Consider the following 24,975-nt stretch of genomic DNA (forward strand, 5'->3'; position numbering starts at 1 on the left):
TCTCAACACTCAATGGTGATTGGCTAATTTTTTTTACCAACGGAGGCACGAGAGCTCACCTCTCCCCGAGCCTCCCCCTCCCCTTCTCTATCATTAGCGGTTGTAATTACATCAGCAGATTTGGCACATTCGCGATAGAAAAGCGGTGCTTTCACGTTATGGTATTACAACTGAAATTACAAACAAAAAAATACACATTCTGAGACATGAACTGACATTAATTGTGAATTTTATTAACATTAAATCGTCCTTCTCCCATTTTCACCTCAAAATTATGGGGAAGCTGTGCCTCCCCTGCCTCCCCCAACGAGCCGCCACTGGTAGTAGTTAAAAAAAATTATTCAAATTCAAGAATTGGAAGGAGATTTATCAACTCGTAAATGTTCCTAAATATTTAATCATCTTTTTAAAAAAAAATTAAATTTAGGTTTTGACATATTATTCTTTCCTGCTTAAACAATATTCTAATAATATACTTTAATATCAGAAATCATTAGACCAGTCCCATACTTTTGAATGGTAGTGTAAATGCCCCAACATGGCTTGTAATTGGTTTAACGCCATGTGTCTGTGTTTGACTTTTGTCCATCAAATGTAGTCATCGTTGGGGAGATTCGTCCACGCTTCCTGACATTGCTGCAGACCTACAGAGCATCCAGAGAGCCTTGGGGGTCGATCCTCATCAACATCTCGACTTCATCCTCATTAGAGATGACATGGTGGCGAGAGAGGTAAAGTGCTCGATACATTCTACAGATATATCCGAGTTGGCCTTGTTTATCAAATACAGTACTGTTCTATTATTGATCCTAGTCCCACGGCCTGCCGCTTCCTACTGCTCTGGAGAACTGGAGGAGTATTGTGGAGCAGAGAGCAGTAGATATGATATGTCACATCTATGAGCCCAGTAAGAGGTGAGGAGCCAGTGAATCCTGCAAAAGAGTCTTGAGAAGAGAATTTATATAGTTGCTTATGGTTTCAGGCCTCTGTAAAGATGTTTGTGCTTTTGTTTGACCTCAGGAAGAATTTACAGCTGTGCGTGGGGCCGCTTTTCCACATACTCCTTATCAACATAGAGGATAAAATCCAAGGCACAATCTCTAAACCAGACAGGTGTCTTCTTTTAGAACAACATATCTATTGTTTTGTCATTTAAAACCTGACTTCTTCGAATGTTTTGGTTAAAATATGCTTGTACAATCCATTTTTAAAAATTAAACTGAAGTGTCCACACTGTGCACCTCTCGACCCGCTTTCCAGACAGTAAATTTCATTTGCAAAACTTGAGAGGTGCTGCCCCACAGTGGCCAGACTCCGAGATAATGTGTGTAAAAGTCCAATTGCTGTTTGTGCTTATTAATATAGAAAGTTGTTCCTGTACTCTGTGCATGACACCACACTGATGCCATGTCTCATGGCTTTGGGGGTGTTTGACATGAAATGGCCACCGTATGCAGCTGACATCACACTGGAGCTATACCAGCATCGTCAAACTAACCAGCACTATGTTAAAGTGTCCTACATCGGCCAGGTAACACACACAGGAATCAGGGTGTAAAATGCTAAAAATGCTATATGTAGCTCAAATGTTTAAGGTCAGTATGATTTTTAAGTGTTTTTGGAAGAATTCTCTCTGCTAACCAAGGCTGCATTTATTTGATCAGAAATAGAGACGCAGTAATATTGTGAAATATTATTGCAATTTAAATGAACAGTTTTCTATTTTAATTTATTTTCAAATGTAATCCATTCCTGTGATGCAAAGCTGAATTTTCAGCAGCCATTACTCAAGTCTTCAGTGTCACATGATCCTTCAGAAATTATTCTAATTTGCTGATTAGGTGCATATTTCTTATTATTGTCAGTGTTGAATTATTAATTAATATTTGAATGTATTTTTTTTGTGGAAACTTTTTTTTTCCAAGTTACTTGATGAAAAGAACAGCATTTATTTTAAAAGTAAATAAAGGGGGGGGGGGGCCCCTAAAGGTCCCTAAATAAACATCACTGAACATTAGCAACAACTTCTTGCTTGTCATTAAGTGTCCTTAATTTCTTTAATCTTTTTCTGACGTCTGCCCACATTTGAAGCTGTTATTTATACCTACAGGACCAAAAAATCCCAGGCTGCAGTGATGTCTACTGCCCGCTGCACGAGTTTAAGGAGGCATTGGCTGTTTACGCTCTACCTGATGAACGTTACCATACCCTCTGTGACAGTGTTGATTGACCTCTTACTAGCTCTCAACTTAACCTTGCCCCAGAAAACGCACAGATGAGGTCTCTAGAAACCTCCGGAGCTCAGGTCTCTCCTACATGGATTCAGTTGTTCATATTAACAAAAGAGCAATATCAGAAGTCTTATTGTCAGGTCCTTTCCTATTGTTTAAGGAAACTGCTTAATGACTCCGCGTACACTGCAGATAAACATTTTGCCATTTGTTAAATCTGTAAACAAGTTCTTTTACAGATTTTCAGAATATTAAGCAAGCATTTCACTGCAAAAATATTGATGATGCGTGTACATTTGTGCACAACTAGTCAAATGGGATTTAGTGTGGAATATCTTTATTAGGTGCCTTCATTTCAGAGTATCAGTCATCTGAAACCGCTACAGATTTTGCTGAAACATTTAAAAAAATATTTGATGTTTTAACATCAAATTAAGTGCTGTTAAATGTAATATCAAAGCAGAAATGGTGAACATTTTCTTACATTGTTATATTGTTGTTATATATACATATTCACTACTGATATGCATATTAAATTATGATACAATAAAAAATCTGAAGTGTTTTAAATGTGATCGATATTTTAGTTGATTTTTTTACTTTGTGCACTCACTAGTGTAACAAGCCAAAATACCAAAGTACACAGATAGACATGAAGCAAAGTGTAAATTTTAAAATTCAAAATTTGTTTATATGGCTATTTGGTCGTTCTACATTTCAAACTTGTGTTTTCAGACAAAACACCTCAACATTTAAAACGTCTTCATATAAGTCCATTGCATTTTATGTTAAAGAAGGATATGCATAAAAAGCCAGACAAGAAATGCAGGTTAACCATTTTGTGTGTGTTTTTTGAATAACTCTAACTCCATTAACAAACCTTCATTTTAAAATTCCTGACTAATTTCTGTAATGGTTTTCTAAAACACTGCCAGACAACCACACATTTAGGGCAGTCCACTGGCTCCACTCCAACAATCATTCAAGTACATCCCAGTCCATCGCATAAGTTAAAATAAAATAAAAAGTTATTTTATAGTCAGGGGTGCACATAAGTTTTTTAGCCTGGTTCTCATATGAGAACCTGGAGATTTGGTTTGGTCCTCACACGGCACATGGTGTGACCCATCAAATATAACTATAAAAAAATTAATTAATAATAGTGATAATATTATTGCACTTTATTTAGTTTTTTAAAATAAAACAATAAACTAAATAATCAAATGTGATACTATTTTATTTTTAAAATAAAAAGGGAGTATTAAATACAAATACAATTATTTTATAGTAAACTTAAAAATAAAAAGCTAATATTTTTTTATTATTATTAATTATTATTTTAATTTGAACCTTAATTATTATTTTTTATTTGAATTATTTAAATTTTTTCATTTTCAAACTTAAAATCAGCAAGCTTTTATTTTGGCGGGTTGCCGGCAAGTAAGTATATGCGCTTCCGGGTTTAGCGCTGCCGATTGTAGAGCGTCAGTGAATGAAATTTCAGTTTTGCATTGTGTTTTAAAAACGTTAGCAGGTAGCCTAGATTTATGCTATGCCACACTCTCCTTCAGTTTGGATAGAAATCTTATACAGTACATTTTGTCGATCTAAAATGATAATTGTGCATTAACAGCTGTCAACCATGTCGGTACGCAAATGCGCGCTCTGAACTAATTTACACAGCGCATTTATTATTTTGGTCGCGCATGCGGACCACTTATGTGCACCTGTTTATAGTACACTTAAAAATACAATGCTAATATTAACGCAGCGCATAGCCTAGATTTATGCTTTCAGTTTGAGTGGAAATCTTATACAGTATTACAGTTAGTCGATCTAAAACAGTGATTGTGCATTAACAGCTGTCAACTAGGGCTTTCAAAAAAAAAATTCTAATTTCGAATATTCGTCGAATTTAAAATAAAAATCCACATTCGAATGCAAAAACATTGCATTCGAATTTTAGTGGTGCGTTAAGGAGGCAGCCTTATCAGTGGCGCACGAGATGCAATGACGATGACGATGTATGTGTCGTTTCATTATAATGTTTTTGTTAGCCTATCCAGTTGAAGCCACTAGATGCGGCGCTGCTGCGTTGTTCATTCAAAATATTGCGGAAAAAGAGAACATCAATGCGGAGAAGATCTTGTTTACATCAAAACCAAGCCGTTCACACAGAACATATTTCACGCATTTTCTAGAGGGACATCTATCAACGTTGCACTCGCATGTAAAATTATTGCAAGTTTAACTTTGAAAAAAACATATATCGAGACTTTATGGCGGGGTTTTTTCCCCATCCCACTGCATCTCGTGTTTTTAAATGAAAAATGTACTTTGTGTAATTGGCTTTCCGCCCTTTGTGTTAAACTATGCATACAAACATGATGCTGTTTTGTTTATAGTTGTTTAAGCAACTTAATTATAATTAGTTTATAAACATTATTTTAAACATTATACACTTTTTTTCACAGATAGTCATGTTATCTTAGGCTTTGAATAAACGTGCATTAGTAATATTTTGCTCGATGCGCCCTCTTGTGGCCTCAGAAGAGAAGCCAAAAGCTTTTCTTCACCCTAACTGAAATTATGCATTTTAATTAGAATATAATTCGAATTTGGACAATATATAAGTACAAAATTTTAATTTAGTTTTTCAGCCATTTTTGACAGCCCTACTGTCAACAATGTCAGTATGCAAATGAGTGGTCTGAACATATTTACACATCGCATTTTTTATTTTAGTCGTTCATGCGCACCTGCATACCACTTATGTGCACCCTGACAATAAGCTTTGTTCAGCAGACAGGCACATTGTTGGGAATGGAGCACCTCCAGGACCTCAGGAGACATGATGCATACCGGGCAGGGCCAGTGTTTGCCTTCAATGTGCCTTATCCGGTGCATAATAAGGGCATCACAGTCCCTGTAGGAGCCTCTGCACTGCAGGCAAGCATGTGCCCCACTGGAGGCCTGACCGCGAGGACCCTTCTGCTGTTTCAGACGTGTCCGTCGGATGGTTTCCAGTAGGACGGAATGGCGACTGCTCAGAGGAAGCAGCTTATTTACATTCTACAAAGACAAAAAAAAAAGAAACACTTTTTTTTTTATCCTTTTATAAATGACATTGTGTTTATTACTAGTTTAAATTTAAAATCATTCTTTTCAACGACTGACATTCGAGTATTACTTCCCCAAACCAGACTGCATAATAATTTACAAAACAGTTACGTAACATGCTTTTGTCATAAGAATAAACATCAACTACTAGCATGAGGGAAAAAAAAAAAAAAAAGCGTACCTTTGTCTTTGTAGGTTCCTTCTTGATTTTACAGCTCCTCTTGCTGACCTGGGGGTGTCTAGAGACTCTGCTAACCTTTGACACTTGGGACACTCCCGTTTCATCCCTCTCAGTCTTTACTCGAATAGCAGTCCTTTGGGAAAAGGGTGAGTGCCTGTTGCCAAGTCCAGCCCAGTGAGGCCCATTTAGACCGGTCCTGTCTGGCAGAATCCTGGCCCTAACCCGATCTCTTCTCACCATGCCAGGTGATGAATCGCAATTGGAACTACTTCCATGAGAGACCGACTGAGTCAGGTAGATGTCCACACTCTCCTCCTCTCGTTTAATGCCACTTGGTGGTCGACAGAAGCCGAAAAGGAAGCCTTGATCCAACAGTTTGACGGGTGGTTTGCTCTGACGCTTGCCCAGATCCAAGGAGTCACTGGGTCGGAATGGCTGGGTTAGGGGCAAGGGCTCAGCTGGTTCTTCCTTTATCGTTTTATAAAGGGGATGGCTGTGAAGCTGCTGATGGTTGGAAGTATCCCAGTTCACGATGGCATACCGAACTTCAGGACTGTCTTTTCTGTTCCCACGTTCCTTAATCTTTCTGTTCTCCTTCACCCGTGTTCCTCTTTCAGTTCTGCTGTGATTTGCTTGTGGCATTCCTGTAGCATGGTTGCATTTTGTTTTGCTTTCTATTTGTTTTGAGCTCTTAGGTTTGTCTAATGGGGGGCGCCCAGGTTTGTGCCGCTTTGTGTGCTGCAACTTTGTTGTGGCTACCCTAACTGTGCGATCTGCTGGTGGGCGACCCCTACGTCCTGGTGCTTTAGGAGAAGTTCCCTGGGGGTTGTAGGCAGTATTGCGACGGTGAATAGGTTGCAGGATGGCACTGTCCGAAGATTCATGCTTTATCCTGAGCATAGTGCTTTTTGAAGGGGAAGAGGCATTGTGTGCTGGTACTCTACCTCTTCGTGCACGTTGGGAAGGTGCTTTATCTTGATTTCTGTGGTGGCGTCTGAGAGGTCGATCGTTTGCACTGGAGTCTGTCTGCAGCAATGACCTGCTACGTGTAGCTCTTGCAATTGGCTGCACAGTTTGCCCTGCAGGATCATGTCTTTTCCTTTTGGACCTTTCTTGGTTCCAAGGTTCTACTTTCACTGGTCTGTTCAGCAAGTCCATTCTGCTCATGTCACAGAGGGATAGAGTAGGATTAATGGCGGCAAGCACTCCTAAACTGGTTCCGAATCTCAATGGTACGTCTTGAGCACGAGGTTTACGTCGTGCTGTGAGTGAATAATTGCTGACTTTTAACTTCCTAAGCCGTTTTTTCTGCCCCCAGCCAGACAGTTCCTCTGGACCGGGCACAAGGGATTTCCTCTGCAAGCCAAGGAAGCTAAGAAGACGGTATTTCTCCTGAGCACGAGGGCTGTGCACCTCATCCTGAGGGACTGTGTTACATACCTCCTCCTCCACATCCTCCTTCTTTACCTTTACTGAGGTACCACGGGTCAAAGAAGTTGCCTGAGATTGGGACGGAGTCACTGAGAATTCACACTGGGGCTTGTATGACCGGTAGGAAGAGGACTTCCTCTTTCTCTTGGTAGAAAGGTCGATTTTGGGCAGGAGTCTGCGCAAAGCAAGTGCAGCGCCAGGTGAGGAACGAAGCAGACGGCGTGATGGAGAGGAATAACGAGTAGAGGTGCAAGGAGATGTTGAGATGATTGAAGATGTGGGGCGGTAGGATGATTTTTTCTTACAGGATGGAGATTTGAAGTCCATGAGCTTCATTCTGCGATTTGGGCTGCATGGAAAGCCATTTTCCTCCACCTGATAACTGGACGGGACTTGGCATTGCAAATGAGGATTTGAGGTTTCTGTTTCAGGTTCCTCTGTGACTTTATCAACAATGTGCTCTCTGTGCTGTGCTTGAATGTTCCAGGAAGACCCAGAGCCTTCTCCTTCCTCATCCTCTCTCCTCCTCCTGAGTCCCACTTTCCCTCCTGAAGTTGAGGAGTGGTCTTTCCTGAAAGGTCCAGGCATTGAATTATTTGGTTCTCCAAGAGAACTGTGCATTCTGGAACGTAACTGACAAGTCTCTCGCTCCCTTTTGATAGCAGAGCAAGCCTCAAGGGCAGGCCACATGCGTAGATGGTGAGCCATCGCACAAACCTCTGTCAAGATGTCCAAATTCAGATTGAGGGTAGAAGTGTAAGAGAACTCTAGTAAAGCAAGCAAGCTCTGCTCACTGAAACCTATGTGAGAAACCATAAATGATAACTGATGAATGCCCTGAAGGATAAAATACGAGATATAAATGTGCTGTCATAGGATAATGACTGTCTAAAGGTTGAGGATCTGCTGGAACAAAAATGTGGCAGGTTCATTCTTAAAATGTATTATTTTTTATGACTCCAGTCCTGAAAAATCACAATTTTAATATCAATTTTAATATTCTAGATTGCCCATGACAGTGGAAATCCTGTAACAAGTAAACTAAAAAAAAAAAAAAGTTAAACAAAAGCGTCATTAGAGAAGATTACCTTAATGAATAAAATATGCTCAACAATTTCAATAATGGCATTTTGAAATTTACAAGTGTGAACAAACACTGATTTTGAAACTGGTTTATCTTGAATATATAATGCACCATACCTGTGAGGTCAACATGTGACTGGGGATCAGCGGCTGAGTCCATTTCAATAAATAACTCCTGGAAGTACTCGCTCACCGCTGCAAGGACTGCTTTGTGGGCGACGAAAGACTGGCCACCACCAGTTTTCAGTGTGATATCACAGAAGAGCCCTGCTTCCCGTTGGCTATTGAGCTTACTTAAGACTTGATGACTATGTGATTGCACAATCCTGGAGATAAGTCCGAAATCAGAACACTGGAGACAGAGACAAAGCGAAAGTAAGAGATAAATTCAAAACAAACAAGCAATCCTGACTGAGATGTGGATAAATACGTTTGCAAAGACAATCTTACCACTGATCTCTCAGACTGACTCCGTTGACATTCCTCACAGCCAAAGACATAGTCTCTGACCTGAAAATACATTCCTAAAAGGAAGAACAGAACAAAATTATTACAGAAAAGGATTTGTCTATGCGTCTATGCAAAAAAGAAAGTCAGCGCTCTCAGACCACTCCTAATTCCACAAGTAGATCAGTTCTGTGTGTAACTTCTGTGTGGGCATCCCCCATTCTCTTTCACTTTCACATTACAGAGTACATCAATTAAGTCAGCAAACTATGCAGCTGACAGCCAACACAAGAATCTTGTTTTGCAGCAGGTGAATTTTTTGTTTAGCAATGACAATAACAGCACAATTTTGAACAGAGAGCTCCATCGTGCTCATCTCTTAGTACTGCACTAGTCAAAACTCCAGTTGAGTGAGAAACTTGCCAGTGGAAAAAGAGGTTAAGGCCCAATCCCAATTCTATTTTATACCCCTTCTAGGGATGTTCATTTCGGTTATTTTTCCTAACAGACAACCGACACTCGTTAACCGTTAACCGACCAGACTATTTTAAATTAGAATTGAATTAAAGGGGTCATATGATGCGATTTCAATTTTTCCTTTCTCTTTGGAGTGTTACAAGCTCTTGGTGCATAAAGAAGATCTGTAAAGTTGCAAAGACTAAAGTCTCAAATCCAAAGAGATATTCTTTATAAAAGTTCAGAGTCAGCCACACCTACCTAAAACGGCTCGTTCTAACACGCCCCCACATATCTACCTCACTATGTGGGAAGATTTGCATAACGCCGCCCAAATGTTCACGCAAAGAAAGAAGGCGTAACTTTTAGTCTCACTGTAGTTTTGTTGACGCTGCAGCCATGTCGTGAAGACGCTGTGTACTTCGTTGTGAAAGCGAAACTACTTTGTTTGGTCTTCCAAAAGAGGACGATATCCGCTTCGTCATGCCTAGAGCTGATCTGTGCTGGTCGCTGAGGGAATACATCAACTTTCACCGTGGAATCACCGGATCGGCTTTCACCGTGGACAAAGCGGAGTCCAGCCCGGGGTCGTCACATGTCCACTGGAGTCCTCTTCCACTCCTCCATGACGACATCACGGAGCTGGTGGATGTTAGAGACCTTGCACTCCTCCACCTTCCGTTTGAGGATGCCCCACAGATGCTCAGAGGATTGTGGAGTGGTGTAGCTTAGAGATTAAAAATCTAAATGAAAGTTTGTGGGTTTGAACCCCAGAAGGGATAATCCATGAACAGATCACAAGACACATAACTAGAGCCCGACCGATATATCGTTTTGCCGATATTATCGGGCGATATGAGCCTGTCGCCGATATATCGGTAAATATACATATAATAAATAAACATATAACGCAGATAAAATGCTTGAAATAGTGTAATAACTTAGTTTGTCCAGCAGAGTGCGCTCCATTGTTTGCTACTGGCGATCTGTATGAAACGCTTTAAAGCTCAAGTCAATGGAAAACCATTGGAACTTTGAACGGCCATATCTCCGTAACGGCGCGGCGAATCCGCACCATTTGGATAGTAAAGTTTATTGTTAAATTGTTAAATGCCCTTACATATCTCTGTCACCATTATAAGTGTTTGATCACCACATTTGAGTGATCATTACAAAAAATGTGTTTATGTATATATATTCTGTGTATGTCTATACTGTATTCTATATATAGTACCAGTCAAGTTTTTGGACACACGAATGGGAAAGTGTCCAAACTTTTGACTGGTTCTGTACTATAATATACACAAAGAATATCGGCCGATATATCGGTATCTGCCTTTTTTTTACTCCCTAATATCGGTATCGGTCCCAAAAAAAAACCATATCGGTCGGGCTCTACACATAACCTTAGATTATTCCAGAGGGACAGTCCTTTAAATAAATGCATTGTACATTGAGCTGAATACTTAAAGGTCAGGAATCATTACTGTAAGCAATCTACAAGTTCAGTTAGCATTTGGCTATAAATGTGGAGCTCAAACAATAATCTGAACCGTTAGGCAGTTCAGAGGATTATTTTGGCCAGTGTATTTTACCTCTCTATCAATGACGACCTCTCAGTAATTCAGCAAGTAGGCATTTAGCCAAAGCTTTTAGTACACAAATAACAGGTTCAGTGCTCCTGGAATAACCCAAGGTTAAGTGTCTTAAGGGATCAGTCGCTTCATCTTCAAATCAAACCAACAACCTTTCAGTTAACAGATGCTCAATCACAAAGCTATCATCTAATACCATAAGCATAGGCTAACTAAATGAATATCTGACATTCCAAAAGCAGTTTAGGTATTATAAACATCATAAGAAGTCTGAAGACAAGGTGGCCCTGAGAGAGATTTGTGCCACCATAAAATCCTCCATTAAGATGCTGCTGCATAATAGTCATCCTAAAACAAAGCCACTCTAATGCACCTCAACCCCTCAAATCAGAGGTTCTGTGAGGGGAAAAATGCTACATCAGAGACACTGACAATTAGGGCATTTCTTGTTTTCTGTGAGCTGCAACATTTTCTCAACAATGTGACTTTTTGAGTGCTTGATACATTGTTTCTCGTGCTTGTAAGTCACCTATAAAATTGTATGCCATCTCTGTGCCACTTTACAACATTGGATAAATCAATCAATCTTTATTACAGACTCAAGGTCCAAATAAAAAACAAAAATAAAAAAAACGACAATAGGACAACATATACAACCCACAGCATCTACCACCACAATAAAAAGTTACAAAATACAACAATACCAATGTCTCCACAGCTTTGACTGATACCGTGTAGTACTAACCCTTATATTTGATAGACCCACAATAATCTCATTTTTTGAAGCATTTAGCCCGCAGATAAATCTATACATAAGATTTCTCAGTGCTTTAAAAGTGATTACTCTTGCACTCACAAACATTTCACTTGCACTATGCCATCTAGGTCTCTTTAGTAAAATTCTCATTGCATCATTATAAGCTACTTGCAGCTTCTGTAAACTAGATGCTCTATAGTTGAACCACAGATGACCAGTATAAAGTGTTGTACAATATGCTTTAAAAAGTGACACCTTCACCTCATCTGAACAGAAACTAAACTTGTGTAAAACATACGTACGTAAATACGTAAAACGGATAAACAGAAAATGACACGCCTTTGTGATTGACATATTAGCATCAGTCAGCAGGACAAAAATATCAACAGAACAGAATTAACTTCCAAGTTTACTACAGTTTTAGTAATGAAGAGTCCCCTACCTGTTCATTCACTGTCAGTTTAGAAACACATACCATTTGAAGTTTAATGCCACGTTCACACACTGACAACATTTAAGTAGCTAAAGGTCTCTGCCGTGGGATTTTAAGTGTCAGGTGGTAGACCACTGTCTGCACTCTCATTGGTAGTCGCACTGCACATTTGCATAAACTTTGTTGCATTGCCAATAGTCACGTGTCTATCTCAGAAATACATAAATGCTTATTAAGCTCAAATATAAATGGTATAAATAATTACTGATAATATTATAATTCATATTATCGATATTCATATTATCGTAAATATTCATTCTGTTTTAAAATGATTTGATTCAAAGTTCATATTTAAAACTAAATCAAAACAGACATTTAAACAATTTATCAGTTGTAAAAATAAATAACAAACAATAATAATAATAACGACTAAAAACACATCTGTTCCACCTTTATTTGACCCTCTAACTCTAGCACTTTCTATTCTATTTTAATTCTACTTTATCCATATTTATCTTCTTTTTTTGTTTCATTTTTTATTTAAAAAAAACAACAACAAAACTAACAAACACTAGCTTTCTATTTTTTCTATTCTATCTACTTGTTTTTCTTTGTGTGTGTGTGTATATGTGTGTGTGTGTATAATATATGCTATGTATATGTATATATATATATGTATATATATATATATGTGTATGTGTATATGTATATATATATATATGTGTGTGTATGTATATGTATATATATGTATATATACACCTTGCTACGTGTACTGTGTTAGGCTAACCGAGACTTGTCATCTGCACTTATATATTGTTGCTCTTTTGTTAGTTTTGACTGCTTTTATTGTCCTCATTTGTAAGTCGCTTTGGATAAAAGCGTCTGCTAAATGACTAAATAAATAAATAATAAATAAATAATAATAGTAGAAGACAAAATGACGAACCTTCCCACCAATAGTGCTCGGCCACCAGTTTGTATGTGTCGTCCAGGGTTTGGTGCGACTTGCCAGGTCCTTTCTCGTGGAAGGTGGCTACGGACTGGAGTCGCTTATCTTCAGCCAGCACCTCCCGGTACTGGACGAAACCCTTCTCCAACTTTCTGCGGTAAAGAGAGCCGCCGATGACCTCGAAGAAGGTAGAAGATGCGACGGACGCGCAGCCGCCGTTCACGTACCCCGCGCGTTCACGCTGCTCGTCCGCAGAGAGTTTAGAAGTGCGAAAGGTGTCATCAGCGTCATACTGAGCACTGCACGTGCATTCACTTGCCATTTTTTTAACAGATTTATTTTTCAAGACACGTCTACTTTCAGTGCCGTTTGCTTAGAATCGTTCCTCCTATGTGTAAAAAGCAGAACTTTTGAACTTGGCTTCATCCACCGACATTGAGACGTTTCTGAAATCAGAGATGCTCTGAGAGAAGTTTTAGCATCGGCTGAACATTCAAAGGACATGCACAGCAAACCCTCAAAATTGTTATTTAAGTAGTCAGCGTAATTAATAATATTATGAATAAATAAGACTTATTTAACAGGTCTCAAACATCCAGGTTGCTGTTTTGAAGATGATCTCGACTACTAGCTTAAGTATTAAGTATACAATAAAGTCCATCATCTTTGGTGCTCAAGATGTGCCGGATATTTTCATCACATCCTATCAAACGTGAAAGACAGCAACTCCATGAGATACTGAATTCAAGACAGAGGTGCAACTTCCACCATCAAAAGTCATAAATCAATCCCGACCACTGTTAATAATTCAAATTATGACCAAAAAACTAAATAAAAATAAAAACCGAAGCATAGACGGTAAGTTTTTCAATAGCCTGGTTGTCCTGGGAAACTGAACTAACGTTACACACAATCACACAGAAATCAATAAAATGACAAATGTCTTGAATCCTCTCACTCTGTCAAACATGCAGTGGCTGCCATCCATTAATATTAAATTATTATTTCGCCAGGTACTTTAGGGCCTCTTTCATAAGATGTAACCGCACTTGAGTCAACAACGTCATAATAGGAGATGCGAGCACCCGAATTTCTCGGCGGCCAGCAGTACGAATCGCGCGGAAGGGTCTTCCTCTCGCGTGTGCAACTTGTGATTTCTTGAACTCGGTCTCAGCACGCCGCAGCTAATCTGTCGCGCCACCTATGCGCGTTACGCGGGGGTCTTCCCGAAACACATCCAAACGGAACGGCGGCTTCCAAAATCAACAGTATCATCCGCGGGTTCCCCTTAACGTGCTCCGAGTCAGTTCATGTAACGTTAAAGCCAGTCAGATGATCAAATAATCCAATATTTAACTCGTAGTCCTCTGTTGGTTTCCATTCGTCAACCTAACTCGCCTCGACGCCCAATTGCCTCACCCCCTCCCTTTCTCGAAGCCTATTGGTCGAATGATTAAAGAACAGCTACTGCGGACAACGCCATTGGCCCTTGAAGCTGTCACTCACTTTGCTGTTTTCCCTACTTTTTCCCTTCATGAAGATAGGTTGTTGACGTCAGCGTGTCAAGTTTATCAATATAAAAAAGGACAACAGTGTGAAAATATTGTTTCGCTTCGACTCGTTTTCAATTTGGCCCCTCATAAGACATATGAAGCTTCACATTCTCGTGTGTGTCTGCACGATAAATGTGTCGATAGATTATGTCACAGTTAAGGTTATTATTTATTAATGCATTGTGCAATGTATGCATGGTTGTTCAAAACTATTGTCGTTTTCGTATATTTCGCCAAATGAATGAAGAGGAAAATGCTCAAATAAACGTGTAGTTTCAACACAGTGCTGAACTGTGTACCTTTTATTATAAACATTTTATTATAAAAACAACACAATCTGGAATTATTTTAGAGGAAACAAATGTAGTTTTATTGTCTGAATAACAATCTCTCACATTTATGTTACTGTATTGTGAAACAGCACAGTAGACACTATTATTGTATTTTGCCTGTGTTTGTTTGTCTGATGGTTATACGGTTATTTTAATGACATCTTCAGTGCTGCATATATGTAATTGACACAGGTAAACAAAGAAACAAGTCCGTATTTAATTTACCGCAACAGAACTGTCATCGATCCTTCCCTTACACAAAACTCTTTTGCATTATTCAACCAATTACCCTGCATGATATGCTGAAACTTCCTATTTCCCTTAAATATTTGCAAGTGTATGTTACATTTTGGGAAATGGTGTTGTTTAGTGAAGTGTAAATTGTGGTTACTTGATTTTGGTTTCTTCTATGTAGTGTGTAACAAAGAAAATTAAAATAAATCCAGTTACTATGGTGAAATATCTTTAAAAAGAGAGAGTCCAAACTGAGAGTTCATGACTGGATCCAAAACGCCAGCTCTTGTGGGTTGTGTTTCTGGTATGCAGTGGTTAGAACCTAACAACAGCTGTAACGGCGTCAGGGTCATGGGCTCTTTGATGCATGTGGGGAGCGAAGGCTAGCCAGTCTTGTCCAGACACACAGATGAGGTATATTGTAGTTCAAATTGCTGAACAACTTTATGCTGGCCATGATGAAAGATGTCAGTGCCACCACTGAAAGTGCCTGCAATGGGCATGTGTCAGAACTGGACCATGGATCAAAGAAATAAGATTGTCTAGTCTGATGAATGATGTTTTCATTTAGATCAGATGGATGGCTGGGTGCATGTGTATCATTTACCTCAGGAGGAGATGGCAACAAGATGCATTATGAGAAGACAGCAGGCTGGCAGAGGAAGTGTTATGCGCAATGTTCTGCTCGGAAACCTTGATTCTTGGCATTCATGTAGATGTAACTTTGACAAATACCTACCTAAACATTGTTGTAGACCACGTACATCCCTTCATGGCAATGGTGCTCCATGATGGCAGTGGCCTCTTTCATTAGGATAATGCACCCTACCACACTGCAAAAATTGTTCAGGAATGGTTTGAGGAACATATCAAAGTATTCAAGGCTTGGTTTCCAAAACCCCCAGATCTCAATCCGATTTAGCATCTTTAGCAGGGGTGGCCAACGTTGGTCCTAGAGAGCCACAGTCCTGCAGACCTCAGCTCCAACCCTAATCAAACACACCAGAACAAGCTAATCAAGGTCTAAGGGTTACTAAAAGCAACAGGAAGGTGAGTTTTATCAAGGTTGGAAGAAAACTCTGCAGGACTGTGGCTCTCCAGGACCGACGTTGGCCACCCCTGGTCTATAGGGCGTGCTGGACCAACAAATTCTATCCATGAAGGCCCCACCTCACAACTTTCAGGACTTAAAGGATCTGCTACTAATGTCTTGGTGCCAGACACCCCAGGACATGTTCAGAGGTCTTGTGGAGTCAATGCCTTGATGCATCAGACCTGTTTTGGCAGCACGAGGGGGACCTATACAGAACATTACTGGAAACGGTTTAAACAAGGTTTTACATGCTTGTTCAATGAACCATAAACAATTATTGCACATGGACCAGTGGAACAGTTCTTTAGACACTTTTATGGTTTACAGGCAGCAGACAATTAAGGTGAGTTACAATAACTTAAGATACTTAAGAGACCTTTCTACTGACTCTGAAAAGCACCAAAAGATGCCCAGGCTCCCTGAACATGCCATACTTTTGCTGTAAGGAGAACATGACAACTGCAGGTGGCCAGAGCAAAAAACTGCAATGTCCATAACACAAGATGCCTAAGACAGCTGATCATCTTTGCAATACCACATGTAATCTTGTGTCCTCCCATGTTCAAGAACTTGCAATTGCCTTGGTGGAAAACTGGTGCAGTCCATGTGGAAAAGATGCACTATAGTATTTATAGCAGCTGGTGGCCACAGAAGATCCCGACTGCTACTTTTAATATTGCCCTCACCCCGTTCATCCATATTTAACAAAAAGATATAATAAATGTGAACTTTGGGGGAAAAAAAATCTTGATTCAAACTTTATAAAAAATGCTTTAAATGCATTGAGTGCCATTTATATTAGTTCTGAAATGGGTTCTAAATGGAAACACAAAATTAGGAAGTGTAAAACAAGTTACTGTCATTTTGCCTTAAAGCTCATTTTAGTTATGTTTAAATAACCTGACCTGTTCTTTTAACTTGTATGAAATTTATATGAGTTTTCTCACTCAATATTTCAAGATAAGTGCAATAATCTGCTTGTGTAGCAATAACCTGCTTCTGATCTCAGTCTCAAGCAATCTCCCCATTCTTAAGAATCTTTATGAAGAAAATTCAAACAGATGGTACAAAAGTAAAATATTTCTGTCCATAAGATAAAAAAGGAATTTCAGTCACGAGGGAGTAGGTGGTTATAGAGAATAATTACATGTAATTTTTTCTCTTCAAATAGAAAATTGACAAACATTGAAAATGAAAGCGAAGATGAGTTTCAGAAACATAGTATGCAACTCCATATGTCCATGGGATCAGGTTGTTTAAGTTATTGGTTTATGAGTGTACTCTGAGGATGAGATTGCTAATAAAGAGAGACAAAACCACATTCAGTGTTTAGGGTTCTTGGGGTTTGACGCTGGGTTCTGTGTCCACTTTGTGCTCACTGCTCTGGGCAGAACCACTGGTAACATCAGTCTTGGACCTCTTGGATTCAGGAGGTTTGCATGCTGGGTCGCTGGGGGGAGATGGTCTCTCTGTGATGAACAAATATTTATAAATGACCGGTAAGACTGTGTGCACAAATATACAAACAACAACAATTAATTTACATGCTTCTTACACAAAAAGTAACCAAAGTAATGACAGCAAAATATGAACAAATAAGGTTAAATACAGTCTTTAGGCAACTCAAAATGAGATGGAAAAACTAGTGCTTTTCTGAAACAAAGAAAAAATTATCAATATTTAAACAAGCATTGAAAAACGACAACTTAAAAAAAAAAAAAATTACAATTATTTTTACTTACATAAAAAGCAAAACTTAAAAGCATGGGTCTACTAACCATGTTTGGCTTTCTCAGTGGAAGATGGGGTGACAAAAGCAGTGGGGGATTTGGAGACAACTGGAGTCAATGAAATTCGTCTGAAAGAAAAAAAGCACATACTTGATCCATTGTGCACATCATCTTTACTGCTCAAGCCATGGATTAGGCTGTAACACTACATTTATATAATTTCAGGGATACATGCATGGGTTGCCATGACAGACCAAGAAACTGAGAAATTCTGTTAAAGTTGTAAAATTACTGACACAAATTTGTTGTGTCACAAACACTGAATAGAATATTCAGCTGAATAGAAGTATTCTTTCCTTTAAACAACAAAAAAAAAAATCATACTGACCCCAAAGTGAATGCAAGCATATGGTTAAAAAACAATGTTACATCAGATCATACCACAGATGTGCTGCCCTACCGAGGAGTTGGTCCTTTTGGAGTTGTGGTATTTTTGGAGTTGAGGGGTCCCAGGGGAGTGCTAGGGGCTGTAAGAGGTGTAAGGGGTCCTCTGCTGGATCCAGGGGTGGAGGGAGCAGATTTGGGTGTGTTGGGGGCTGTACTGGGGGCAGTTGCCGGTGATTTGGGGGTGTTGGGTTTGCCCCAGCCTTCCAGGGTATTGAGTGTGATCCTTCTAGCCTGAGGTTTGGTTTTCAGTGCTTGAGGTGTGCGTTTCTCTTCTGGACCAGACACGCTGGGGGTCTTGGAGGACGCGGGGCCAGCAGATCCCTCTTTCTCCTTTTCCTGTGCAGCAGGTGTGTTGGCCTGGCGAGGGACCGGGGAAGCAGTCCTGCCATTAGCGGAGAGTCTCTTGCCTTTCTTCTCATTAGTAGAGGATGGAGTCACCATCTCCAGTGGAGGTCGCTCTTTCAGTGGGGTGCCTAGCTCCCCTTCCTCAAACGACACGAAGGAACAGTAGCCGTCAGTAGATGACACTGCCAAGAAGGAGCCATCACGAGACCTGTGGAAAAACATCCATAACAGCAAATGTGTTAGTCAATAATAGTTCATCTCAAAATTACTCTAGACTCTTGATGTCTGCATTTTCTATAACTTGACCAATAACACTGGCTGGTCAACTGCCATGCATTTCATCATAGATAAAAGACCATCTCAACAGATTAAAGAACATATTCTGTACTCATCTGTGACTCACAAGAAATGTCAGGGTTTGGTTGCATTGGCTACATATGCCTACATTGCCTTTCCCAGTAAAGCAGAAACAATGGCCAGGATTCAAGTAAAACAAATCAGGCTGATGTGCAGTTGAGTCTAGGGGTCAGAAAGCCTAAAACGAATAAATAAAATAAAATAAAATAAATCAAACTCCACCTACATCACCACAAGTTATTTGGGAGGGTTTAAAAAAAATCCTCTGCGCTCATTCAAAAACAAACTCCAGAATATTCAGTTGCCAGAGACTAATGGAACTTCTAACTGGGCTGGGTTCTATGGTCAGATGAAACTAAAAAAATTAGCTTTTTGCCAGCAAACACATTTAAAATGGGTTAGTTGCACACAGGGATAAAAAGTAGCCCATGTGTACAATTAAAAAATACTGCTGTATCTTCAATGTTGTGAGACTATTTTTCTGCTGGAGGTCCTGGATTCAACAGATAAAAAAAAAACAAAAAAACAAACTGACTGACTGCTAGAAATCTTATGAGCCTTGTTTGGATTTTCCATCAGGACAATGATTCAAAACGAACATCAAAAAACAAAAAAGGGGCAAAAAATTAAAGGGGTCCTATTATGCTTTCTCATCTTTTCAACTTAAGAAGTGTGTATTGTTGCTATTTGAGAATAAAAAAAGATCTGAAATGTTACTCAATGTCCACTCTAAAGAGAGATATTCTCTTTAACAGAAAACACTTCAAGAACTACAACAAATAGGTTGTTTGGACTACAGTGTGCTTCTTCCAGATAGTGTGAAGCCAAAATGTCACTAATTTAAATAATTCCTCCCCACAGAATACACACACACACAAAAAAGATGAGGCCTGGTTGAGCTGCACAAGAGAGGACAAAGGAGAAAAAAGAGTTTTTGTTTGGCCTTTATAAGGTGGACAAACATATTTTTAACATTATAATTCCAAGTTTATCTGTGCGCTGCACATTTTACAGAGGACAGCAGTATGTCAAAATGAATGCCATCGATAATATTTACAGCTGAGCAGATGAAACTCGTAGTTATGGTAAGGGGCGTGACATTTCTGGAACACGCTCTTAGCAGTTCAAACAACACACTAGGCCATCTAACCAATCAGAGCACATTTCGTATTTCAGAAGGAGGGGTTTCAATGAAACAGGAACTAAACAGGGCGTTCGAACCAGACTGGGAAGAGAGGTGCTGCAATAATGTAAAATACATGAAAAATAATGCATTTTTGGAACAATCAAGCATGAAAACCTATTCTAGTACACCCCAAAAAACAAATCAAGACTTCGCAAAAAGGTATACTAGGACCCCTTTAAGGTTCTGCCAAGGTCATTTCAGAGATTCTATATAGAGGAGTGGTCTCTGATCTCTTGTCAGGTGTTCTCCAAACTCATCAGACATTATAGGAGAAGACTCAGAGTTGTTATCTTAGCAAATTGAGGTTAAAAGTATTGAATAAAAGTGTGCCATTAATTGTGGCCAATGTGTATTAGAGAACAAGTTTTTTCATAACGAGATTTCAAAATAAAATAAAATTTACATGTACAAAAATATAACATTTAATAAAATTACATGTTTTTATTACTGACAGGTTTATGAACAAAGCATTTCTAAAGATTCAGTTTATTTTCCCATTTTTGTAACTCCAAATATGCCTGGTAATTTCAGGCTACCACATGCACCTACACTGGGACACATTTTGTGGACAGAAGCATCTTCCTCCTGCTATCATGTAGAACAGGGGTGCCCAACCCTGCTCCTGGCGATCGACTGTCCTGCAAAGTTTAGCTCCAACTCTAATCAAAGACACCTGCCTTTAATTTTTAAGTGATCCTGAAGACCCTAATTAGTTGCTTCAGGTGTGTTTGATTAGGGTTGGAGCTGAACTTTGCAGGACAGTCGATCGCCAGGAGCAGGGTTGGGCACCCCTGACGTAGAACAAGCACAACTTAAGTCATGTAAAAACAACACAGGCCCAAAACACCAACAAGTCTGTGCAACTTACCAGCTGAGATCACTCAGCGTGTGGTAGTGGATGTTGGACACGTATCCAAACGGCAGTGCCTGTTGTGTGTCATAAAAGAAGATTGAGTCTTCCGATGCAACCGCGAACACCAGCCGATATGGCAAATTCAACGTGTTTGACACTGGCTTCAGTGAACCACCTGTGAAACATAAAAGGACAGTACTGTCTTTCCATTGCACGCATGTGACATAAGTAGAACAACAGTTTGGGAAGGGTATTGCGTGTACCTTCAGCTGTTTTCGTCCTCAGCTCATAGTACACTGGGCTGCAGCGCACAGCCAGTGTCGCTTTAGATGGACACGGCAGATGAGCAATGGGCCTGACACACAAACACACGTCAAACACTAAACATGGTAACACAAATCAAGACTGTGTCAAGACATGACTGTGTCAGCAGTCGGGCTTGGTATTGAAAACCAGTTTCATGTACCAAAAATACATGAGTCACAACATTTTATGGTTCGGTAAGATTTTGAAAATGTTTTTGAAATCTTATGTTCAGCAAGGATGTATCTATTTGAATAAAACACAATATTGTGAGATATTACTACAATTTTAAATAACTATTTTCTATTTGAATATTTAAAAATGCAATTTATTCCATTGATAGCAAAGCTGAATTTTCCGTAGCCATTACTCAAGTCTTCAGCGTGTCATGACCCTCCAAATATTTTTCTAATATACTGATTTGGTGCTCAATGTTGAAAACAGTTGTGCTGATTAATATATTGTGGAAACCGTGGTACATGTTTTCAGGACTCACTAAAGAACAATAATGTTCAAAACACAAGCATTTATTTGAACTAGAAATCTTTTCCAACGCAAATGTCTTTACTGCCACTTTTAATCAATTTAATGCATACTTGCTGAATAAAAATATGCCCCCCCCCCCCAAGTGTAAAATATATTAAACATATTGACTCCAATCATCCGTCATTTGAATGGTGTATATGTGATTAATGCATAGCTTTACAAGTGAACATACACACACAAACATAAAGATCAAGTTTTAGAGGGAAATAAAAGCCATCCAATAAAACAAACCTTTTAAAGCTTTTTCTGGAGAATACGTATGTTGTGTTTGTGACATTCTCTCCAGCCTCGACACACCCGGCTAAAAATAAAATAAATGAGTAAATAAATTCCATATTAACTACACAAGGAATGTACATGGACACCAGGCCAAAAATACAGACTGTAAATACGTCGAATAGTTCTAACAAAGCATATTAAAAAGTTTGTTATAACTACTCACCCATACATTACATAAACATACGGGGTATACACACACATGTAAAAGTTTAAAAACGGAAAAAAAAAAAAAAGTGCACCTGGAGCAAGGAGGAATGACCCATCAGGTGTGAATGCGAGACGTCTGAAGAAAGATCTCATGCTGTCATCATGGAACATTCTGTAGTTCTTCACCTGCACAAAAGTAAGTAAATCACAACAATAAAAAAAAAAAACACTTATTGACTGATGTGGACAATCTCTTAATAAATATCAGCTTTATTGAAAAATAAATGCCGGCTGAAGATCCCAGTGACACTCACCTCTCCGTCTGCAGCTGCGGCTGAGGTCATCTTACTCACACTGTAAGCTTTTTTCCTGTTGTGAGCACTGTACACACGCATAACCCTAAAACACACAGATTTTACATGCTGTCAGTATGCAAAACCATGTAAAAAAGGTTTACTCTAAAATTCTCATTATAAAACTCTTGTCTATGATAATCTGTAATGGCTTGAAATTAAGCCATTAAATTCAACATACTAACCTGTCACAGCTTAATGTGCTGATATACTGTCCAAGTGGGTCCCATGCTACTCCTTGCACATAACTCTTATGATCATTAAAAATGCACATCTTTTGACCTGCAAACAAACCAGGCACTGAATTCAATAACCACAAAACATTTCATAAAGTTCTGCTTACTAAAAACCTATTCACTGTCATATTTTAAAACGCGTATCATCACTTCTATAAAAGCAAAAATATGCATGCAATTCCATAGTCCTGCTTCAGGTCTCATACCCTTGTTGACATCCCACATGATGGCAGTGTTGTCCACAGAGCCCGAAACCATGAAGTTCCCATCGCTGGTCCATGAGATATCATATACATCCTCAATATGTCCCCTAACAAACACAGACAACAATATGAGCTTTCAAGATATGTTTCAAAAGTAAATAACTTAAAGTTGCAATGAAATGGAAGAAGTGGCAGATATTTTTTTTCATATTGTTATACATGTCCGAGTGAAATGGTTTATCATAAAAGAAAAAAAAAAAAGGATGGGGATTTGGTTTTATTGGTTGATTGGATGGAGGCAGATCATCTGAATGTGAGCTTGCAGTCGATTGTAAGAAAATGGTTGGGTTTATATAACTGAAAAAAAAAATCCAGCATACATCAACAGAGAGAAGTCTGTTATTTCACCGAAAGACTGATTTATGACATTTTGACTGAAAATTACAAATCTCAAAAAAAAAAAAAATAATAATAATATACATATATGGATGCATTGTGCACAAGAATAATAACATTCATTTATATAACAGATAATGTGAATTTTAATTTCATGCATTTTTAATGTAAAAGACAGGCAAGGGGGACATTTTAAGAAAACAAAAAACAAAAACTAAAATCAGACCTCAGTGTCTTGACCACACTCCAGCTCTCTTTATTGAGTTGATCATCTTCATTCTCCTGAAAAGTCGGGGTTTGTTCAGGCTCCTTATTATCATTCAGTTTCCAAAGCAAGATTGCAGCATCTTGAGAAACGGACATTTAATTAAACCATTTAAAGGCGCTAGAATCAATTTCAACCAACTTACCCAGGTAATGATCAGACTTTAAACTCACCATCCCCTCCAGAAGCCAAGATCTCAGCTGTGGGTGAGAACCGCACTACGTTCACTGCTTTAGTGTGTCGTGCCAAGTTAGACAAAAACTCAACGACCGCCTTCCCATCAGGCCCTTTATCCACACGCCACATCTGAAAGAGAACACCTCTCATCTTACAATCTGTAATGTGTCATCAGTATTAACTTAAGAGACACCTATGATGTATAAAGTGAAGGCAGAGGCTCTCTCTTACCCGTACTGTGGTGTCCACCCCAGCTGTAGCTAGCCGCTGTGTCTTTCCCTCACCACTCTGCTGGAAATCCATACTGTACACCGGCTCCTTATTATGCCAGGCAATCTCACAGGTTACCACCTTCATCCTGACACCTGATGGACAAGGATATAAAGAGACACAGATATTAGAATCATGCATAAAAATGAAGGCAAGAGGAATTTAAGAGAAAAAAAAAATAAGAAAAACACAAACTGAAACTGTCAAAAGAAGAAATCCTTTAAAAACTTTGAGTGTATATATATATATATATATATATATATGTGTGTAACACCACACACATTTTAGGCTTATAATTACATAATTCATGGACATAAACTATTAAAAACTACTAATAAGCGTTCTCGTAAACCGTGAAACAGTAACGTTAGCATTAATGCAGAACAAAGAACTATCACCTTGGATAATAAACGAATATTACAGCGTAATACGGACCAACTCGCCTAACGCTGTTCTTGGTGAAAATTAAATATAAAAGCTCGTAATGTTAATCAATAACAGATGAAGAAGTCACAATGCGTATAACTCAAAACTTACCAGTTACCTCGACAACTGAAATGGCAAAAGTCGTAACAATTGTTCAACAGTTGCTCCGTCCGTGTATCTCTCCCGCCTTCACCCAAACAGACGCCTTTCCCGCGCAGCTTTCCGAGAATGAGCACTTCCGGTATCGAGGGTTGCCAGATCCCACACCAAAAATCCGACGTTGGACCGTGACATTTTAATTTTGTCTTTATTATTATGGTGTTATTTGTAATGATAAGAAGCTGTGTAAAATTTTGTGTAAATGTTTGGCGGTTTAAGTTAATCCAACAATAAAAACACCCTTATGTTATATTTTTGTTAAAGGTATGCGACAACAGAGTTAAGCAGACAACATTATTTCTAGAAGATTATTTTTTTAAATGTTTTAACAAATAATTTCCCCATGTTGGTGATATATTTCTCATGTGAACAAGAAAGACAGAAAGAACAATTTTTAATCAA

At 38.9% G+C, this 24,975-nt stretch overlaps 3 protein-coding genes across 8 annotated transcripts in view; 1 reads left to right on the forward strand and 2 right to left on the reverse strand.

Annotated features, from left to right (window-relative positions):
- The window catches only part of LOC107655526 (lysophosphatidic acid phosphatase type 6-like), an 8,347-nt gene extending 5,580 nt beyond the window's left edge, over window positions 1-2,767 (forward strand). The window contains exon 11 of the mRNA XM_016443041.1: window positions 2,111-2,767. Coding sequence (XP_016298527.1) covers window positions 2,111-2,230 — 120 coding nt within the window. The 3' untranslated portion in view covers window positions 2,231-2,767. The remainder of the gene's footprint in view (window positions 1-2,110) is intronic.
- A 2,119-nt stretch (window positions 2,768-4,886) lies between these two features.
- Window positions 4,887-14,094, reverse strand: LOC107655527 (uncharacterized). 3 transcript variants are annotated; one of them, XM_016443043.1, is made up of 6 exons: window positions 12,934-14,094; window positions 12,681-12,900; window positions 8,497-8,570; window positions 8,164-8,398; window positions 5,533-7,763; window positions 4,888-5,303 (listed from the first exon to the last, which is right to left on the reverse strand). In XM_016443043.1, the coding sequence occupies exons 1-6, from the start codon at window positions 13,003-13,005 to the stop codon at window positions 4,968-4,970; spliced, it is 3,168 nt and encodes a 1,055-aa protein (XP_016298529.1). In that variant the 5' UTR covers window positions 13,006-14,094; the 3' UTR covers window positions 4,888-4,967. The 3 variants fall into 3 exon arrangements, with proteins under 3 accessions (XP_016298528.1, XP_016298529.1, XP_016298530.1); XM_016443042.1 differs by having other exon boundaries at window positions 4,887-5,303; window positions 12,681-14,094; XM_016443044.1 differs by lacking the exons at window positions 12,681-12,900; window positions 12,934-14,094 and adding an exon at window positions 11,744-11,803 and having other exon boundaries at window positions 4,889-5,303.
- A 2,197-nt stretch (window positions 14,095-16,291) lies between these two features.
- LOC107655528 (chromatin assembly factor 1 subunit B-like) lies at window positions 16,292-24,695 on the reverse strand. 4 transcript variants are annotated; one of them, XM_016443047.1, is made up of 14 exons: window positions 24,533-24,695; window positions 23,950-24,083; window positions 23,715-23,847; window positions 23,503-23,623; window positions 22,884-22,987; window positions 22,627-22,723; window positions 22,403-22,487; window positions 22,181-22,274; window positions 21,894-21,963; window positions 21,077-21,168; window positions 20,829-20,988; window positions 18,086-18,625; window positions 17,674-17,753; window positions 16,292-17,364 (listed from the first exon to the last, which is right to left on the reverse strand). In XM_016443047.1, exons 2-14 carry the CDS (start codon window positions 24,073-24,075, stop codon window positions 17,225-17,227), a joined length of 1,842 nt encoding a protein of 613 aa, XP_016298533.1. In that variant the 5' UTR covers window positions 24,076-24,083; window positions 24,533-24,695; the 3' UTR covers window positions 16,292-17,224. The 4 variants fall into 4 exon arrangements, with proteins under 4 accessions (XP_016298533.1, XP_016298535.1, XP_016298534.1 ...); XM_016443049.1 differs by lacking the exon at window positions 24,533-24,695 and adding an exon at window positions 24,432-24,450; XM_016443048.1 differs by lacking the exon at window positions 24,533-24,695 and adding an exon at window positions 24,387-24,404.
- Between the last annotated feature and the right edge of the window lie 280 nt (window positions 24,696-24,975).

The sequence above is a fragment of the Sinocyclocheilus anshuiensis genome, unplaced genomic scaffold (genome assembly GCF_001515605.1).
Source record: "Sinocyclocheilus anshuiensis isolate Anshui unplaced genomic scaffold, SAMN03320099.WGS_v1.1 scaffold1148, whole genome shotgun sequence".
NCBI classification, from domain to species: Eukaryota; Metazoa; Chordata; class Actinopteri; order Cypriniformes; family Cyprinidae; genus Sinocyclocheilus; species Sinocyclocheilus anshuiensis.